The sequence below is a fragment of the Amblyomma maculatum genome, chromosome 11, assembly GCF_055883805.1.
Source record: "Amblyomma maculatum isolate TAMU_Amacu chromosome 11, ASM5588380v1, whole genome shotgun sequence".
NCBI lineage: Eukaryota > Metazoa > Arthropoda > Arachnida > Ixodida > Ixodidae > Amblyomma > Amblyomma maculatum.
The window spans coordinates 110,225,967-110,244,464 of record NC_139354.1 but is presented as its reverse complement, the minus strand read 5'-3'; the positions used below and the strand labels follow the sequence as shown (position 1 = coordinate 110,244,464).

At 46.9% G+C, this 18,498-nt stretch overlaps 1 protein-coding gene across 1 annotated transcript in view; it reads right to left on the bottom strand.

Annotated features, from left to right (window-relative positions):
- Positions 1–18,498, bottom strand: part of LOC146174663 (acetylcholinesterase-like) — a 32,939-nt gene extending 14,441 nt beyond the window's left edge. Inside the window, exons 1-2 of the mRNA XM_084583860.1 lie at positions 18,415–18,498; positions 14,042–14,251 (exon numbers count right to left, since the gene is read on the bottom strand). Of these exons, the coding sequence (XP_084439986.1) occupies positions 14,042–14,242 (201 nt within the window). The 5' untranslated portion in view covers positions 14,243–14,251; positions 18,415–18,498. The remainder of the gene's footprint in view (positions 1–14,041; positions 14,252–18,414) is intronic.

Sequence of the window (18,498 nt, the reverse complement as noted above, 5' to 3'; positions counted from 1 at the left end):
GTGTGTGTGTGTGTGTGTGTGTGTGTGTGTGTGTGTGTGTGATATATAAATCTTATAATAATCTTAAGCCAATTAATATAAAGATTAAGGCTTCAAATGTCTACTATCTGACAGAGGGAATAAACAATAGAAATCGGTATATTTACAAAATCAACTGAATTTCAGGTGGCTGTCAATTAGCGAACCATCGGGCGACTCGATAAAACACACAAAAGTGAAAAGCAAACTTCGTTATTTTATCGGCCGCACTAGCAGGTATGAGGGCACAGAATGCAAACCTGAGCTGCGCGCTCTGGACGCGGACCGGACTTCGCATGCATTATCACGTGATAACATCTTTCGAAACGGGCTGGACGTGAGCATATTACAACATAGTAGTGGGATGTCATCTTCTCCTGCTTTACTAGACGCCGCTGGTTTGGCAGCCGCTTTTGCAGTCTGAAACACGCACCTGGGGCGCACTAGACAGCCGTATTGCTCTCTACACCAAGCGCTACAATTTCGTACGACTGTGAAAAGTAGTTTCGGTTATCATGCCCTTGTCTTAAATCCAATACACAATGGTAAATGCAATCTACGTACAAAGGGTTTCAAAGAACGTATTTTAACTATAGCGTTCGTTATACATTGCTCCTTCTCCCGTGTCCTCCATCGCAGCATAAGCTTATCCTTCAGGTTAACAAGGCTCCATAGCACGCAAGACAACTTTGTTGTTTTAGGTGATAACACGTTCTGTGAGCTAGCTCCCAGTCAGAGGAACGTGCAGTAATGGTTTACTTGATGCAAGTGACACTTGTAAAGCCGATTAGGATTGCAAACAAACGGTTGCATACGCGCGTATACCTTGTTTTCGTGCGCATCTACGATGGTGCGCTTGCTGCAGAAGGATACGCAGCAACATGCTGGCATCATTCCGAATAGAGCTTGGTGCTAGCAGCGACTGCTGTGATGTTAAAAAATGAAACAATCGCTTGTGATCATGCCTGTGCACCTTGCGGTGCAAGCACGGGTTCCACGAAGGCGCACATTGACAGCGTACTCGATGGGAGGTGCGGACGGACTGAACAAAACATGGCCGCCGCGCACAGTTTTTGTCTCTTTCACTAAATTGCGCTAACTTTTGTAAAGCCTCTATTGCACAGTCGGGCGCAAACACAGTGCGCTGTTTCTAATTTGCCGTCCCCGATAGCCCTTTAGTGTGAGAGCGCACCTATCGTCAGAATCAAAAAGAAAAATGCTTGTGCCTCACTGCTTATCATACAGCAACTGTGATGCCAGACGTTGTCGAGCCACCAAAGGGACGAGTGGAACGACGGCATCTACGGCAGATACCCTGTGGCAGGGGCATTCTTCTATATCGCTGCTGGCAGGCCATTTTCTCAAGTGGCATCCCTAACGGACCCCCATGGTGTTTTCCAATTCATGTGTGACGCCAGATTTCCCTTTTTTTCGCCCCGCCGCGGTGGTGCAGTTGCTGGTTGCTGGATCGAATCCCGACCACCGGCGGCTGCGTTTCGATGGAGGCGAAACGAAGAGGCGTCTGTGTGCTGTGTGATGTCAGTGCACGTTAAAGAACTCCAGGTGGTCGAAACTTCGGGAGCCAGCACAAAGGCGTTTCTCATAGTCCGAGTTTATTTGGGACGTCAAACCCGCGCAAAACCACTTCCCCTATTTCGCAGCAAGATAACGATGCAACCGATCTTCCTGCACAATTCAGGATTATGCCATACCATTTTGCTTTCCATTTAGCATCAATCTGCAAGTCAAAATCGAGGCTAGTTTGCAATACGGATTCCAACCGACAACAATACGCATCCCCTTTTCTCTCGTGAATAAATGCAATTAGCACTTCTCCTTGCTAAACAGGTTAGCAAAGCCACGCCATTGCTTTCGCGGCCTAATCGGTTTAGGCTGAGGTAAACCCCGCAACTCTCCCAGTGCCTTCTGTGCGCAAGGTGATTTCACAGTGCACTTCCGCATAAAAATTTTTCAGCGCAGCGAATACTTTCCGAATGCTTGGTGCGTGGCTATCCTAGTCTGCACCACGCAGCTGAAAATCATCATGCAGCCACGCCATATCGATCGAGCACACAGGCTATAGGACAGTGTCGAGACGACAGCAAAATGCCCATAATCGTCAAATTTTCGCACTTTAAAGACAAAGAACCAGTTCTTGATGTTGCAAAAAAAAACCGCAAACGGTCTGGCGTTAGTATCTCCGAAGATTTCTGCCCTCGAGTTCGCTTCATCAGAAAACATCAAACACCTTCAAGAATTTGCTAGGTCTGAAAGTACCTGCAAAAACTGCTAACTTGAGCACGATCTTCAAACAATTAGTGACAAAGCATATATAGGTTTGATCACAAAAGCCAGAAATGAGTATAACAGAAGCCATAGCAACCAGCATCGGCTCAACTTCAAAGCTACGGCCACATTTCATTTTTTTTATCTACATCAGCAGCCTGCTGCCGAAGAATGAAGCACTAGATCACCGTAAACATAACAGTGCTCACAGAAACCTAATGTAATGCATCTATTAGCGACTCTGAAGTTAAATCTTGCTTTCCTGATTTCGACATCTTTAGATGCCACCGAAACGAAGTGGCGTCCGTGTGCTGTGCGATGTCAGCGCACGTTAAATATCCCCAGGTGGTCTGAATTTACTCCGTAGCCCTCCACTACGGCTCCCCTTTCTCTCTTTCCACTTTCACTCCTACCTTGAAACGAAGTAGCGTCCGTGTGCTGTGCGATGTCAGCGCACGTTAAATATCCCCAGGTGGTCTGAATTTACTCCGTAGCCCTCCACTACGGCTCCCCTTTCTCTCTTTCGACTTTCACTCCTACCTTCATCCCTTCCCTTACGGCGCGGTTCAGGTGTCCACAGAGCAAGTGTGACAAATACTGCGCCTTTCCCTTCCTGTGAACCAATTATTATTAGATGCCACCGCGTCGACTGCAGAGGTGGGCGTCCTCATGGGTGCTCATCCCACTCTACTGCGCACTCGTGTCCTGATAAACTCTCCACTAGAAATTATTTTCATCAGATGTTACGCGGCACATCCGCATCTAATCATCGGTGTTAACTGCCGCCCCCAGACAGAAGTAACATTGTTTTCGAGTTTCTCGATGCCCTGCATGCTGTAACTTCGGTTTCCGAACGCACATCCCCTCATGTTTGGAAACTTCAGTTTTCCGTCAGTTACCTAGTCATATCACGCAGCTACAGCTTACTATCGACAGTCATTTCGTTCCCACATATCCGACATTCGGACTATCACAAATGGTAAATTCGCCAATTAGAAGCACCACATGCTTATACTTGATCCCATATGAAGATCCCATCACGATAATGTCTCTTCCCTAAGCTACTTTAACGCAGTCAGCGACCATCCACGAAACATTTGAGTCCATGAGGAAACGTGAGAATGCTAGCACTAAAACAATATCTTTATGCGATAATGGTTACATATCTGAGCTCAACGAATTCTGTGGCTCACTCTTTTCTGAGTTTAGAGAACGTACCATTGAATAAACTGGTTAAGTTTTAAAATATTACGAGACACTGGCGGCTTAAGTGGTGAAAGGCGAAAGCCTGAGTGCTGCATTTTGCTACGCATTTGTTGCGAATGTGGCGGTGAATGATGCTTCTAGTAAAGAGGGTGACTACTGTTTCACATTCCTCCCTTCCTTTACGGCGTGGTACATGTGTCCGTGGAGAGGCGTCCGTGTGCTGTGTGATGTCAGCGCACGTTAAAGATCCCCAGTTTGTCGAAATTACTCCGTAGCCCTCCACTGCGGCTCCTCTTTCTCTCCTTTCCCACCTTCCTCCCTTCCCTTACGGCGCGGTCCAGGTGCCCACAGAAACAAGTGTGACAGATACTGCGTCTTTCCCTTCCTGTGAACTAATTATTGTGACTGATACTGCACCTTTTATATCCTGTAAATCAATTTCAAACGCCGCTGTTGCCTGCTATATTAACGCCTCCTAGACATCTGGGTCTGCTTCTGTTTGCTGTGTGGTGCGGCGTTCGAGGAAGCGACAAATGAAAGGGCGCATCGACGCCTGGATCAGACGGCCGGTAGGGTCAGCTTTGTATATGCATGAATCGCCTTGTGCTGTCATGACCTGTCCTGACGGTACATCGCGCGCCCCTTGTCAAACACAACCAGGGGCGGAGGAGCTGGTGAAGGGTGGCCGTTCCTGGCCCTACGGGGCTGGGACTGGTAGGTCAACGCCACTGGCGGCAGGGGATAGCCTGCCACCGAATGTTTCCCCAGCCCCCGCCACTGCGGCTGCCCCCCCCCCCTCCTCCCGCACAGCAGACACGCTCTGAGTGTTTATCACATTATTCGTGTCTCGAATGTATTCCAGTAGCTAAGGCCCTCATGGATCCGAGCAAAAAAATCCGAAGGCAGCAAGTCGATACAGAGGCTGGTGCACCAATACGAAGGCACGGACGAACAACTACTCGAAGAGGTCCGGATCAAGTGCTACGGCAAAGATCAGGTCGAGAGCTACCGAGAAGAATACCGTGGCGAGGAGAACCCGGCCATGGACCGACCCATCACGAGAGAGGAGGTTGTCGAGGCGATAAGATCGGCCACGAAGAACACGGTGGCGGGGGCCGACAAGATCCGGAACTCGCTAATAAGGAACCTCAGTGACGAGGCGATAGATCAGCTTACGACCTACCTCAACAAGCTCTGGCAAGAGGGAAGAGTGCCGGCGGAGTGGAAACACGCCGTCGTCGTGATGATTCCGAAGCCAGGCAAAAAGCTGCAGATCGAGAACCTCAGGCCGATATCTCTAACGTCGTGCCTGGGCAAGCTGTACGAGAAAGTGATCACGAAAAGAATCCAGTCGCACCTGGAAAACGAACAATGGTACCCGGACAGCATGTACGGGTTCAGAGCCAACCTCTGTACGCAAGACGTGCTGCTCCAACTCAAGGAGGAAGTGCTCGAGGCGATGCCGAAGGTGGGCGAAAACGTCGTCATGGCCCTCGACATAAAGGGGGCTTTCGACAACGCAAGCCACGCGGCCATCATGGAAGGCATCAACAACACCAACTGCGGGAGGAGAACGCACGATTACGTCAGAGCTTTCCTGAGCGACAGAACGGCGACCGTGGGGCTGGGCGAGCTGAGAAGCGACGTCTTCCCCACGCCGTGCAAAGGCACACCCCAAGGATCCGTCATATCGCCTGTCCTCTTCAACGTGGCAATGATTGGACTTGCAAGACGGCTCAAGGAGATCCAGGGCATCCAACACGCGATGTACGCCGATGACATCACGATATGGGTCACCCAAGGATCACTCGGGGAGAAGCAAGAAAAACTACAGGAAGCGGCAACTGGCGTAGAAACTTACACCAGAGAGAGGGGCCTAAGATGCTCGACGGAGAAGTCGGAACTCCTCAGGGTCGGCAAGCATCCCACCCAAGCGACACTGGAGGTCGTTCTCGAGGGACAGAACATCCCGGAAAAGAACATGATAAAGATCCTGGGCATGTGGTTGCAAGGAAGCCGGAAATGCAGCCACACCATCAGCCTGCTGAGTAAGGCGGCAGAGAAGGTGAGCCGTATGATCAACAGAGTCTACCAAAAGAGATATGGAATGAGAGAAGAAGACACTCTCAAGCTAGTTAACAGCCTAATTGTCAGCCGAGTCACGTACTCCCTGCCGTACCACGCGACGACCAAGGCGGAAAGAGAGCAAGCCGACATCATTCTCAGGAAGGCGTACAGGACTGCTCTGCACCTACCCAAGCACACGTCGAACGAAAAGTTGCTCCAGCTAGGCATCAGCAACACCTTCAGCGAGCTCGCCGACGCTCTGCTGGGAACACAAATCACGAGACTCAGAAGCACCCCCACGGGACGAGCGCTCCTAAGAAGGTTGGGCCGGGACACGAGCGGACTGGTAGATAGATACGCGGACGTACCGGACCACCTTAGGAAAACCATTAACGTGGGACCATTGCTAAAAAACATGGACCCCAATCTTCACGAAAACAGACGAAAAGCGAGGGCCGAGTACGTTGAGAGAACGCTAGCCCAGTTAGACAACACCGTATACACGGACGCTGCCGTATATCCGCGCGAGAGAGAACGCGTAGCCGCGACGGTAGTGGTAAACAAGGAAGGAAACATGATCACGTGTGCCACGGCAAAGGTCGCCGGCACAGCGGAGGCCGAAGAAATTGCCGTCGCGCTGGCGGCAGCAGAAGGCTACAGAACGGGCCGATCTCTCAACATACTGACGGACTCGAAGGATACGTGCAGGAACTACACGAGGGGCAGGATCAGCAGAACAGCCCTTAAAATACTCAGCGGGGCAACCTCCGCCGAGGAGAAACCCAGGCATAACCTAATCTGGATCCCGGGCCACACGGGCATAGGGGGGAACGAAAGAGCAGACAGCCTAGCTCGAGGTTACGCATTCCGAGCAGGGCAGTCAAATGCTCCGGAGCTCCGCCTACAGGCTTGCGAGGGGGGATACGCAGAGATTTTGCACTTGTATAGGGGAGCTAGAATTAGATATCCACCACCACACAAAGCCCTAACAAAGGAGGAAGCGACCGGCTGGCGCAGATTACAGACCAACTCCTTTCCTAACCTACACATACTTAATAAAATGTTCCCGACACAATACAGAGCCACCTGCCCTTGGTGCGATGCCACACCTACACTTTATCATATCACGTGGGAATGCGAACGCAACAAAGCATACCACCAACACGAAGACCCGAGTGCGGAGCAATTGGAGAGTCGGCTCACCAGCGGCGAGCTCGCGACCCAAAGGGCCTTAGTGCAGCACGCGACTGATGCAGCACGACTCAGTGGAGCCTTGGAATAGGGGCCCACCCTTGCTGACGAGAAGTCTCAAGTCGCCAGCGCCAGAGAAGACGACGGAGACTTCACAACCGCGAAACCCTTAAAATATTCAATAAAGTTTTCACTCACTCACTCACTGCATGGTTTGAAAAATCCATGTGTTAGAGTAAATGCCTCTGTACCGTTTATCTGTTGTAGGCCGTCATTGCACCCGTCACCGCTTAGGTGGTCGATGAGGGCTGTTGCGGCGCGAGTATTTCTCTCCCTCTTCTTTTTCTTTCCTTCTCTAATTTCTCTCTCCGTTCCGCACGGGGCAGCGGAGGTGGCTCAGCTATAGAGCCAGTAACAGGCCCGTGCATTTTCGTTTTCTTCTTCCTACAGCCAAAATAAAAACGAACACAACCAGCATTTTTTCATTCATTTAACATTCATTCATCCTTCATCTTATACCCTACTGATGCCCTGGGGCAATAAATATCGATTTTAAAAAAAAACAACATTTCATTGAACGCATTAAAGTTCACCGGCTTTCTACAATTCGTCTACAGCAAAGGAACGGCGCAGTATCTGTCACTCGCGGAATCCCGCTATCATTCTCCCTGTAAATAAATAATAATAAATTGGTTCACAGGAAGGGAAAGGCGCAGTAACTGTCACACTTGCTCTGTGGACACCCGAACCGCGCCGTAGGGGAAGGGAGGAGGGTGGGAATGAAAGTGTAAAGAGAGAAAGAGGAGCCGTAGTGGAGGGCTACGGAGTAATTTCGACCACCTGGGGATCTTTAACGTGCGCTGACATCGCACAGCACACGACGCCTCTTCGTTTCGCCTCCATCGAAACGCAGCCGCCGCGGTCGGGTTCGAACCCGGGAACTCCGGCACAGTAGTCGGGCGTCTTACCACTGCACCACCCCGGCAAGGGAAATTATGAAGAGCATTTCACGATACCGGAAGTGGCGCAAGCTTTGAAAGCCATTCAAGGGTGGCGGGAATTTTAAAGCGACGAGGCCAGTCTAACACTGGCTAATCGTGACATTCATTCGTATACATTGCCTTGTGTGTCTTTTTTCATGTTTTGATGGGATTTTCCATGTGTGATTATGTCGTGTGCCAAAGCCAGGCAGTAAAGAAGAAAAAAATTCGGGGCGTGGCGCAGTGGCAAAGTGGCAAAAAGCTGGGCTGGGGATCCAAGGGATGGAGGTTTGATTCCCCGGTTGAAGACAAGGATTGTTAATTTACTTTTTAAGAATCGATTCAATGCAAGTTGAGCATAAGACTTCTTGTTGGTCGCTTGGGATTTCGCGGCTGATGACGTCACTTCCCTGTCGACCAATTAGGTGCACCGCTCGGGCCGGACAGCTTTTGTCGGCGACGGTTTAAGCCATAAAGGCTTTCGCCTTAAAATAAAATGCACGACCTAATCAAAACATATGTCCATGTGAAGAAAAATCCACGACCATCCTTTATCGCCATACAGGTTCCGCCATCTATTAAACGATTAAAAAACAAAACATCAGGACGGCAAAATCTACTAACATCAGGACGGCCAAATCTACTAACACCTCGCATGCATGGAAGAAGTCTACATCAAAACTTTTCCGCTCGTTCCTAGTTAAGCCAAACGGCCATTTTTTATTGGACACTGTCATTATTAATCCGTGACAACAAAAACAGCTTTGGAGGATTATTCCCCTACACGTTGAAATGCAAACATGCTCTTAACTACCAAGTAAGTCATTTCTATATCCGATTGCGATGTTGCTGAGACCCTCAACCGTACTTTCGGTGCAGTCTGCACTCGAGAGACTGACACAAAACTCGCTCCCTTTCCCCTTTAATTCACCCGAACATGACAAACATCCCTTTTGCACCTCATGGCATAGCAAAAATTATCTATTCTTTGAAGCTCACATTTGTAGGCATTGACGGCATCAACTCAAACGTTCTGTAAAGCACTACACACACAACTAGCACAATTCTAACATGCATTTTCCAGCAGTCTTTAAAATCTGCATAGTCCCTCAAGACTTGAAAGCGGGCAGGATCGTTCCAGTTCCTCAGAAAGGCTCAGGTAACCCTTTTCGCCACATTTCTCACAAACGCGTATGTTCTAAAGTCATGGAACACTATTTATTCTCATGTCAACTACTTAACATCTGTCATTTTCCTCCATCCTAATCAGCACCGTTTTCAGAAAGGCCTTTCATATGATACCCGGCTTGCGTTGTTTCTAAACATTAGTTACAAATTAGACCTGAATATTCATATTTATGCACTCTTAGATTTCGAAAAAGATTTTGATAAGGTTCCCCACAAGCCGCTATAACTGAAACCTCCAAGATGAAACTTAAACACGTGACTGTATTTATTTCGATCAATTTTCAGTAATCACTTCCATTTTGTTCTTGCTAAAGATTACGATTTTAGCTTCGCCCCTGTTATCTCCCGTGTACCCCAAAGTACCATACTTGGCCCTCTTTTTTGTCTTTCTCGTATATGTTAATGACCTTCCCAGATGCATCTCTTCTAATGTCCGCCTTTTCGCCGGCGCTTGCGTTATTTACTGTCCCATACATAACCCCACTGATTAATTTGGCTGTTCAGACGTGTCTGGCAAACGTCGAGAAATGGGAAGTTGTTAGTGACGCTTAATGTTAACAAAAGGCGCTAATTACCTCCCACAGACGCCAGCATTTTTCGCACAACTACTTACTAAGCGGAAATACTTTTTTCACGGTATCTTCTTTGAAATATTTATATGCTACAATTTCCAGTGACCTTACATGGCTTAATAACGATGGAAACCACACCCTTCGCTTCCGTCGACATAACCGAGTTCAGGCACCTTCTTCCGCTTCCGCAAAACAGCTAGCTTATATATCAATTTTCAGGCCCAAACAGGAGTTCGTCTTCGCTTTGTGGGACCTGCATATTGAAAACCCAATATCTGCCTTTGAATCAAACCAAAACCGTGCAGTTAGATTTACCTTCTCTGACTACTGTCGTGATATTAGCCTCATTTTACTAAGGGTTAAAGCCGGATTCCAAAGCTTGCATGCACCCCTTAAAACATCTAGACTGTTTATTTCATAAATATTTCATGCCTTATCATCACGAAGTCATCACGCTGATTCGCCGCACATCCGTGTCGCATCAGCCACACTTTGGCCGTTTATCCGCCACATAACCAGAGTGACAACGCACTTCAACATTCTTTGTAAGGACAGCCATCAACTGGAACAATCTTCCCGCTGACACCATCGTGCCTTCTAATCCAAGCCACTTCAAAACCGCCATTGAACATTTTTTTATGTTGATCGCGTCAACCCTATCAAGGCCACCCGACATCACAAAATCCCTCACTTTTGAGATCCTTATTGGGAATAAATAAATATGTTCCACCACCAATCATTTGCACACTCTTTACGTTTCCTATTTAAACGTATATGATGCACCAAAAATAATGGTTTCCGCCTCGATCTCCCCATTACTTTTAAAGCTCGCATTGTAATACACTCTGCTATTGGTTAAAAAAAACTGTTATTAACTGTGCCTCTGTTATTTCACATGCACCCAGTTCGTACATCATCTCAAAAAGTTTAATAGGTTACCTTTGCAATAGCATCTACACCACAGATTTTCTAAACAAATATGGATGAGCTGAGATCCTGGCAGAACTTCCGGACATGCAAGTTTATTCAGACGACGTTCTTGTCTCACAAAGAACAAACAATAACGGTCAATGATTAAGAAACGTTCTAAAACGCTTTCGAGTATACGGAGTGAAGCTTAGATAAGTTTTAAATCCGCATGCCAGCCGTATGTTGTCACTGAATTGACCGAGACGGTCCTCACCCGAAGGGAAAAGCATATCGAGTACATTGTAAAGGCCCCCAGCCTCCGTTATGTCGCCGAACTCTGTTCATTTTTCGCAGTGCTGATTTCTTACGCTAAGTAAAATTCTACCACCGGTTACCACAGGTCAGCGGTATGGAGTGCACAACGTTCTTCGAACATCCTACGAAGCGCTTTTGATGGTGTTTTTCTGGTGTTGAGAAAACCATCTTGACGCCGACCCTGGGCCCGATCTTAAAATTGAACTAAAATTCAAAAGTGTCTCAATTTTCACTCTTAGGCGCGGAAACACATCGGTGTTGTACAGGTTCCCGGCACAACTATGGGAAGAGAGATAACTAAGCTCCTCGTTCCTTCCTGTGCTTATCTGCCAGCGCGAAAATCCTATTTAGTATTTCAACAACTTGCCTGCAATAACTTTTCTCGTGGATTATTGACGATATCATGAGACGCGTTTGGCTGCAAGGGAGAGGGGGGTCTGTAGAGGAGCAAAAGCATGTTTTTCGTTATTCGTATCTGACTTAGAGCCTGTGTCGGGGTAGGAACGAGGTGCAGCTACCCCATGACCTTCGGCGCAACAAAAGTAGTTCCGGGAAGATAAGAGAAAGGGAAGGGGGGGGGGGGCGATGAGAATGGCACGTGTTGAGCCTGCACTTTGTTTTCCAAGGCCTAATATGGGTACATGTGGCGCCATATTCTCCGTGGTTTCTTCAGCTATACTATGGAAGCAGTTTCACTGACGACCAGTGGAGTAAACAGTAGCACAAATCTGCCGACAACGTAACAGATGCGGGTTATTCAAAAATAAGTGGCCTAACGGATTCAAGTACAAACAACGATGTAAGAAAGGAAAAGCAAAGTGGCTGTGTAAAAATTCTAAACCGAGCCTAATCAGCGGTACGTCAAGGGTAATCGATGCCACAACCCGCAGGCAATAGCCAGGATATTTTTCTTTTTTGGAAGGTAGGGGGGGGGGGGGGGGCTAATTCGAATACAATGCTCCTTTTTTATTACTTAGTGGGGGGTTGGAGAAGGGGAAGAATGGGAGTTTAGAAGGTGCCAAAAAGTATATGGGGGGGGGGGGGGGGGGCTAAAGCTCATGTTGGTCGGCACGTGCGGAAGTGAGCACGCTGGAGTATTTTTATTTCTGGTAACCGAACGTGGCAGGCTCTCAGAATGTTTAGCTTTCGAAGAGGAGAATGCGCGGCTATGCATCTGGAAAGCGGCAAAAAAAGCGTAACCTTCGCCACGCTGGCCTGGCGTTCGCGACACACCATTGTTGTGTCGTTCGCCTTGAAATTCCACAGACGCCGCAGGCACTGTCCCTCGCTGGCCTGATGTTGCTAACCGCAGCATTCCGCATTGCCGTCTCAAAGTACTGCCTCCGCGGCAACCACAACTTGCTGCTTCCGCGCATTTTTTGCATCTTTCCTGTAAACATGACAGCAAGTAACACGTAGAAGGATGACAAAAACGACGTGGCATGAAGGTCGCTGACTAAGAGCTTACAAAACTTTTTCGGGAAAGAAGACTCAGAAGTCAATGACACAACAGACCAGGCGAACTGACTGCAATATACAGTGCCGTAGGCATAAAGGGCTTAAAAGAACGGGCGAGGTTTAGAAGGAGCACTAATGACGAACGAATATGAACTCAAACTCTTCAGATAGGGGCCGCGTGAAAGGAAAGGTGAGGCAAGGGAAAAGGTCCACACTGCCTCTCTGGACTGAGGGAATGTGCGGAGCGGAGCGAAGAGGTGTCTCAGCTTTTCCTTTACGAAAAAGCCTAGCTTTAAAGAAGCAAAGGTTCTGGGCAGTAGTTTTTCCACAAAAGTAAGAGTTTTGCTCAAGGCTTTCCACATCCACAAAAAAGCGAATCACTGTGTTAGCGATGCATCAGTAAGTTTGTACTCATCCGCGCGCGCCTTCCTGGACAGCTACCTGTAAGATATGTGCCGTCTTTTACGCGCATGCCCCTTTTTCTTCAGGTTTATTCGGTTTGCTTTTGATGCTCTTTCTCGAATGGATTATCTTGTTACCTGTATTTTGAAACGATTTGTAGTTATGTCATGAGATTTCTTTTCTGTTAAAGAGGCTTTCGTTAACCTAGTGTCATGTGCGCATGCAATATGCAGCCCTATATATTGTTAACTGCAAGGGGAAATAAACCCAGTTGATATTAGCGTTCGTGTTTGTGGTCTGTTTCCTCTGTCCTCGTCCTCATTGTTCTACGTTTTTATTCTAAGAAGGTACTGATCTGCGGTTTCAGTCGAATGCAGTGCGTAAGTGTGTTTCGTACATCACCGTACCTCTGTCAGCTGAGCTGCTGACCATACATTCAGGGCTTGTTGACGACAAGACGTTATGAAACGGCTCTTTAACTTGTCGAGGCAAACTACCACTTGCTTATAATTAGGCGGTTAATCAAGTAAAACGACAAGAATTCAATGTTGCAACGTTTTATTGCTGACCAAGGTGGCTAAATTTCCGCGCGCGTGCCATTTCTGCGTAACTAGGAAAGGCAGCAGAATAGGCGGAAACTGTCGCCCTTTAAACAAGGTGCTGCCATGAGTGGCGCACACGAGCGACTGCTATCCCGCCGCAACGCGGGTGCGCCGACGGCGAACAATTGTTTCTTCTATCGTGGCCATGAACGCGGTGGTGGGCATCCTTTGATCTTGGTGCCTATCACCGGTCATGGATAATATAGAAAGGTATGTCGATAAGTCGATTAGAACAACGCTCAGAGGTTCCTGTCAAATCGTACCATCGATTTCAGTGCAATACTTCGTTGGAAACAGACCGCGACTATTCTACCAGAATTAGAATTCCACGATTCAAAATCGGCGACTGCTGGACCACTGCCTGAGACGGCATACGTGACAAGCGTGCAAATCTCGTTCTTACAGATGGGCTTAAGGTATGTTCGACGGCACACATCGACTGAACTGGCTAGGTGTAATATGACACGTCTTAAGACAGACTTTCCCCCACACCCACTGATTGCTTTCCTTGCGTCTCGGTAGATGTATACGTCAGAAGGGATGCCGTTTGCATGCCTTCCGCTTTACTCATTTCCTTCTGTTGTCACTGCAATCCATCTTGAGTCTGTGATATCACTTCTGCTCAAAGGACACTATCCTTGTTTTTGTGAATGGTTCTACCTGTATTGCCTGTGAGTACTGCAATTAATATTTCAGCTCTAAGTCAGAGCTTGTGACACTTTTTCCTTTGTATGTGTCCCGTTTCTTTCTTGCAGTTTTGCCTAGAAGTCGCGTACCTAGTTTGTCAGGCCAGTCTCCGGGGATGTACTATAGAAGACGGAATCAATACCGGAAGCCACTAACGTACCTTAGCGGGGACTGGGGGCTTGAAGCGTAGCTCTCCAACGGGCGGTTCGGCGTACGGTATGCCCCTGTACTCCTCGATGGCCTGGCCCAGCACATGGACCACTCGGCCGCCCACTGGTCCCAACTTGGTGGGCCGTTCCACGTCGTAAGGGATGGAGAAGAGCGTCTTCATGATCAGCCCCAGCACCACGGGTCCGTTCATGGCGGCGGCCTGTAATGATTCTGCGAGCATGGCAACGCGTGGTACGAGCGAAAAAACAAATCAGTCAGCCTTATGCGTACGTATAGGACAGCGAGTTAGCAGGCAGCGGGTTGATGCTGCATAGAGATGGAATAGCGCAAGCGGCGGGGCACAAGAAGCGTAACCGTAAAAGGTTCGCACGAACGCTGACTATCAACTCAATGAACTTATAGTCACCGCCATCACCCTTGTACGTATGGCTCTACTGATACAGGGTTCAACTCTGCAATCAAAATGTGATACATAGTCCAAGTAATGTACAAACATATACAGAAATCCAGGAATCTTTCCACACGTTCCTGGCATGGCAGAATGAAAATGGCAGGAATCACGTCCTTTGTAAGCACAGTTCTAGGCCCATAACAAAACTATATGTGGGGCTGCACATGCACAATCATCATGCAGTTTCTGACTACCGCTCTGGTGTTACTATTTTTCATTCTTTTCCAGGGTCTTTTTGCTTATAATTAAACATAGATTAAACTGCAATTATTTTATTGTATTGTCAGCAACTGCTCTCGATTGTGTTCGTAACTCCTTGTAAAGTTGATGTTATGTTCCGTTCAGTGTATATTGTTACCGTGCCTTTGTTGAAGACAGCCACGAAATGTATTTGTGTTGCTGCAGGCTGTGCCTTAGTCATCCTGTGAAGTATCTGTAGAGTGTTCAATATATTTTTCCTCAGAACGTAGCGACTTTCCTGTTCTAATCAAATAAAATGCACGTCTGTTTCTGTAGACTGCAAAAAGTGCAAGTTGTAAAACCAATAAGGCATTTGGCCATCCGCCACCCCCGGGGATTGCGCCATATTGATTCAAGCAAATGATAGCCTTTTGTTGCTGTTGATTTTTTTTTTTTTCATTATAAATTTCCGCATCTATTCCAGATATGCAGTCTATCAATTCTCACTTTTCTCATGCGTGTTATATAGTAAGCACAGATCCAGCGTATTCCTGATGGTTTGTACGTATGCTACACATAAATCATACAAAATTATGAAATTCATCGCGTAAGATGAAGGAAACAGCCGTAGTTTCCACAAGAAATTATCAGATGCGTGTAGAACAGTTGCCTCTTGCACATCTTCCGCAGTCAGGCTGCTTGCGCGGCCCTCACTAGGCCTTTGTAGAGTCTATAGACTACGCGCCGCTCTGCAATTAAAATTGGTATATGTAACGTTGTGGCCCAGGAGAGGGTAGTCGAGAGGGTCAGCGAACAAATGCGACTTCTGTGACAGTGAACCAGCGCAGAAATGCAACTATTAGAATTTTTTCAATGCGCTCAACAAGCGTCTTGTCCCTCCTGTCTGCAGAATCCCGCAAAACAGTCGAATTTATTCGCCTTTTACACAAAATCGTTTACAATCATCATCCTTTCACCCTACCTCTTACGCTACCGTGAAGCACACCCCATCAATTACACAATCACTACAGTTTCAGTCGTCTTTCTGGAAAAAAAGTTATCAGCCCTGTCACGTCCTATCACTTATTGGATTGGTGTTCCAGACAAAATTGTTCATATATCTGACCAATTTTCCTTCAAAGAAAATTAGACAATATTTTGTTCTACACTGTTTTCTTCTTGGATCAAATTTCTGAGTTCGTTTACTGCTGTATAACGATGTTCACATAACGATGTTTGTTTGCTTCTTTTTTACGGGAGTTCCATTGTAACCCCCCTCACATAATGTCCCAGTTGAGGCCTATGAGGCATCTGAAGAAATTAATAAATAAATAGAACGGTCCCAGGCAGCACATACATTTTACAAATTTTGTCTAACGCAGTTCAGGTAGCCAGTGTGTTTTAACTGGGCATGCGAACATTTTAAATTCATTTGCGTAATGTTTAGTACCCTATTTTCCATGTTGTCGACGTTCGCGCTCCAAGAACAATCAGATGGCAGCTCTACTCGTAAATACTTATATGCAGCTACTTCACGTACTAAACTGTTATTAAACAAATAAGATGAATGAGTAGGTGTTCACTTTTACAAAAACACACTTGAACACTCGTAGTGACGTTTAACATCAACCTCCAAGTGGTACACCGGACTGAATTCGTGTGTAATTTTTCTGTAAGCTGAAGACATCATACTCATTTACAATTTTCTGATACACAAAACAGTCATCGTCAAATAACCACTGAGATGAAGAAATTCCTTCTGAGATATTCTTTGCGTATGCCAAAGACAACAATGCACTTAACAGCGAGCCCAGTGGAACACCGCATGTAACGTTTACATAGTCTGAACTTTCCCGTTCAAAGCAACACATTTTTGGTGCTGAAACAAAGATTTTTCCACCCATTTTATTATTACAGACGGGTGAATCCCAGTAAAGAAAAAAAATCCCCCGAATCGTGACAAAATACGATGAAATTTGTAGTTAATTTTATTATGTGATAATTTTCTGTAGTTGTTTTTTGTAGTACATTTCCGAGCCTGTAGTTCTGCAACACTTTTCATAATTGATAATACGAAATTCTATTATTACTGCAGAACTTTTTTGTTGTCAAAACAGGTTAACTGTCAAAGACCGCACAAAAATACTGCTGTTACAACAGAAAGTTTTCTCTTGTTGCTTTTTCCTATCAGGATGTCCTCCGAAAGGAATTTCTGACAGTAAACTGAACGAGAGATATGTGGCAGCAGCTGGTCACATGATAGGTTCCTGTTAAAGAGGTACTGAAAGTGTCCCACCGCGGGTAATAATAGGCTGTGACTCCGCAAAAAAATTAAATCGCCTATCCTCCATCCGCAATAACATTCGATCTACTGTACACCGAACCGATGGAGAAAGAGAGAACCGCCCACGAAAGCGCCACTAGGTTTACTTTTATGCTGCTTAATTCTTTCCAAGCCATGACAACAGCCTGGAAAGGGACTCGGCCAGCTGTCTCCCTCCGAGCCAGTCGAGCACACCGCCTTCTTAGCTGCGGCACTGGCCAATCAGTGACAGCACTGCGCTGCTGACGTTGCGTACACTAGATACCGCGCATCACGGTCGCCGCAAGGCGGGAAAGTGTAAATTTAAAAAATTATCGGTAAATTATCAGCCCATGGAATCAACGCCAAGTGGTCTGTACTCTGCGTAATGCAAGCTTCTGATAGTTAATTTTTAAGCCGCCCGTCACGGACGCATATGGGCCACGAAGTTATGCTTTGTAAATGGTACAACCCTGATGCAAACACTAAAGCTGTTAACCGGTAGTTTGTTCCTGAAACAAATAGTCAGCAAGTAGGCTAACTAGTAACTTGTAAATATTTTCTTTGGAGAAAAAGTGCTCCAGACTAGGCTGCAGCAGCCTTCAATTTTCATTTGGCTAGGAGAGTTGGTTCCTTTTTTACCTGGTTCAATTTATTTATTTATTTGGGGAAGTGGCAATAACAGAAGCAGCTATATGAAAGAACCTCACTCTATTTCTAGGCGCACTAACAGCTGTACTGAAATTCGCAAAAATAATGCACAAATTGGTACTTCTATGCAGACTCCTTTTTAAGATCAATTTCAGAGTGGAACCGATTGACGTAAGAATAAATTCTGGTAGCAAACCAGTTCCTTAACCGGTTAACCTCCCTGCCTTTCCTCCTCATTTTTCTCCTCCTCCTCCTTTCTTTTCACGCTGTCTTTCCACCCACTTGCTGTAACGCTTTGGGCACTGCGGGGTAATATCTGATTAAGCAATGATACTTTAAATACGTTTCTTTTTTTAGGGGCTAGCTGAGGAGCCCTAAAAACGGGTTTTCGTAACCACAAATACAGTGCAATAATACAAGTAATACACCTTTACGAAACATCACATTACAAATGTTCATCCTTGTCCTCGTGCGGGCCGTGTCATGCGCGCGCCTGACTGCAAGTGCAAGGCCCGTACCGGACGCCGGCACCCAATGACCGCGTCGAGTAGCAGCTTGTCGCTCGAGAACATCTTCCGCACCTCGTGCTGCTAGCCGGAGCACTTGATGGTATTTTCTGCTGACATGTGGCACTTTTAGAGCCGCGAGTCCGTTTAGGCGCATTTTTGAGGACAAAAACCATAGACATGCACCCTACTAGCCTCATGAGCCCCGCCTTCCATCCAGCCTCTTGAAACCACACGACGTACGCACGTAAACAGAAGCCACATTCACTCACCTTGGCTGTCGGGCTCAGCTGGCGAGACCTTGGTACGGGTTATCCCGGCGTGCGCAGCCGGTCGCACGGACGAGGAAAAACGGG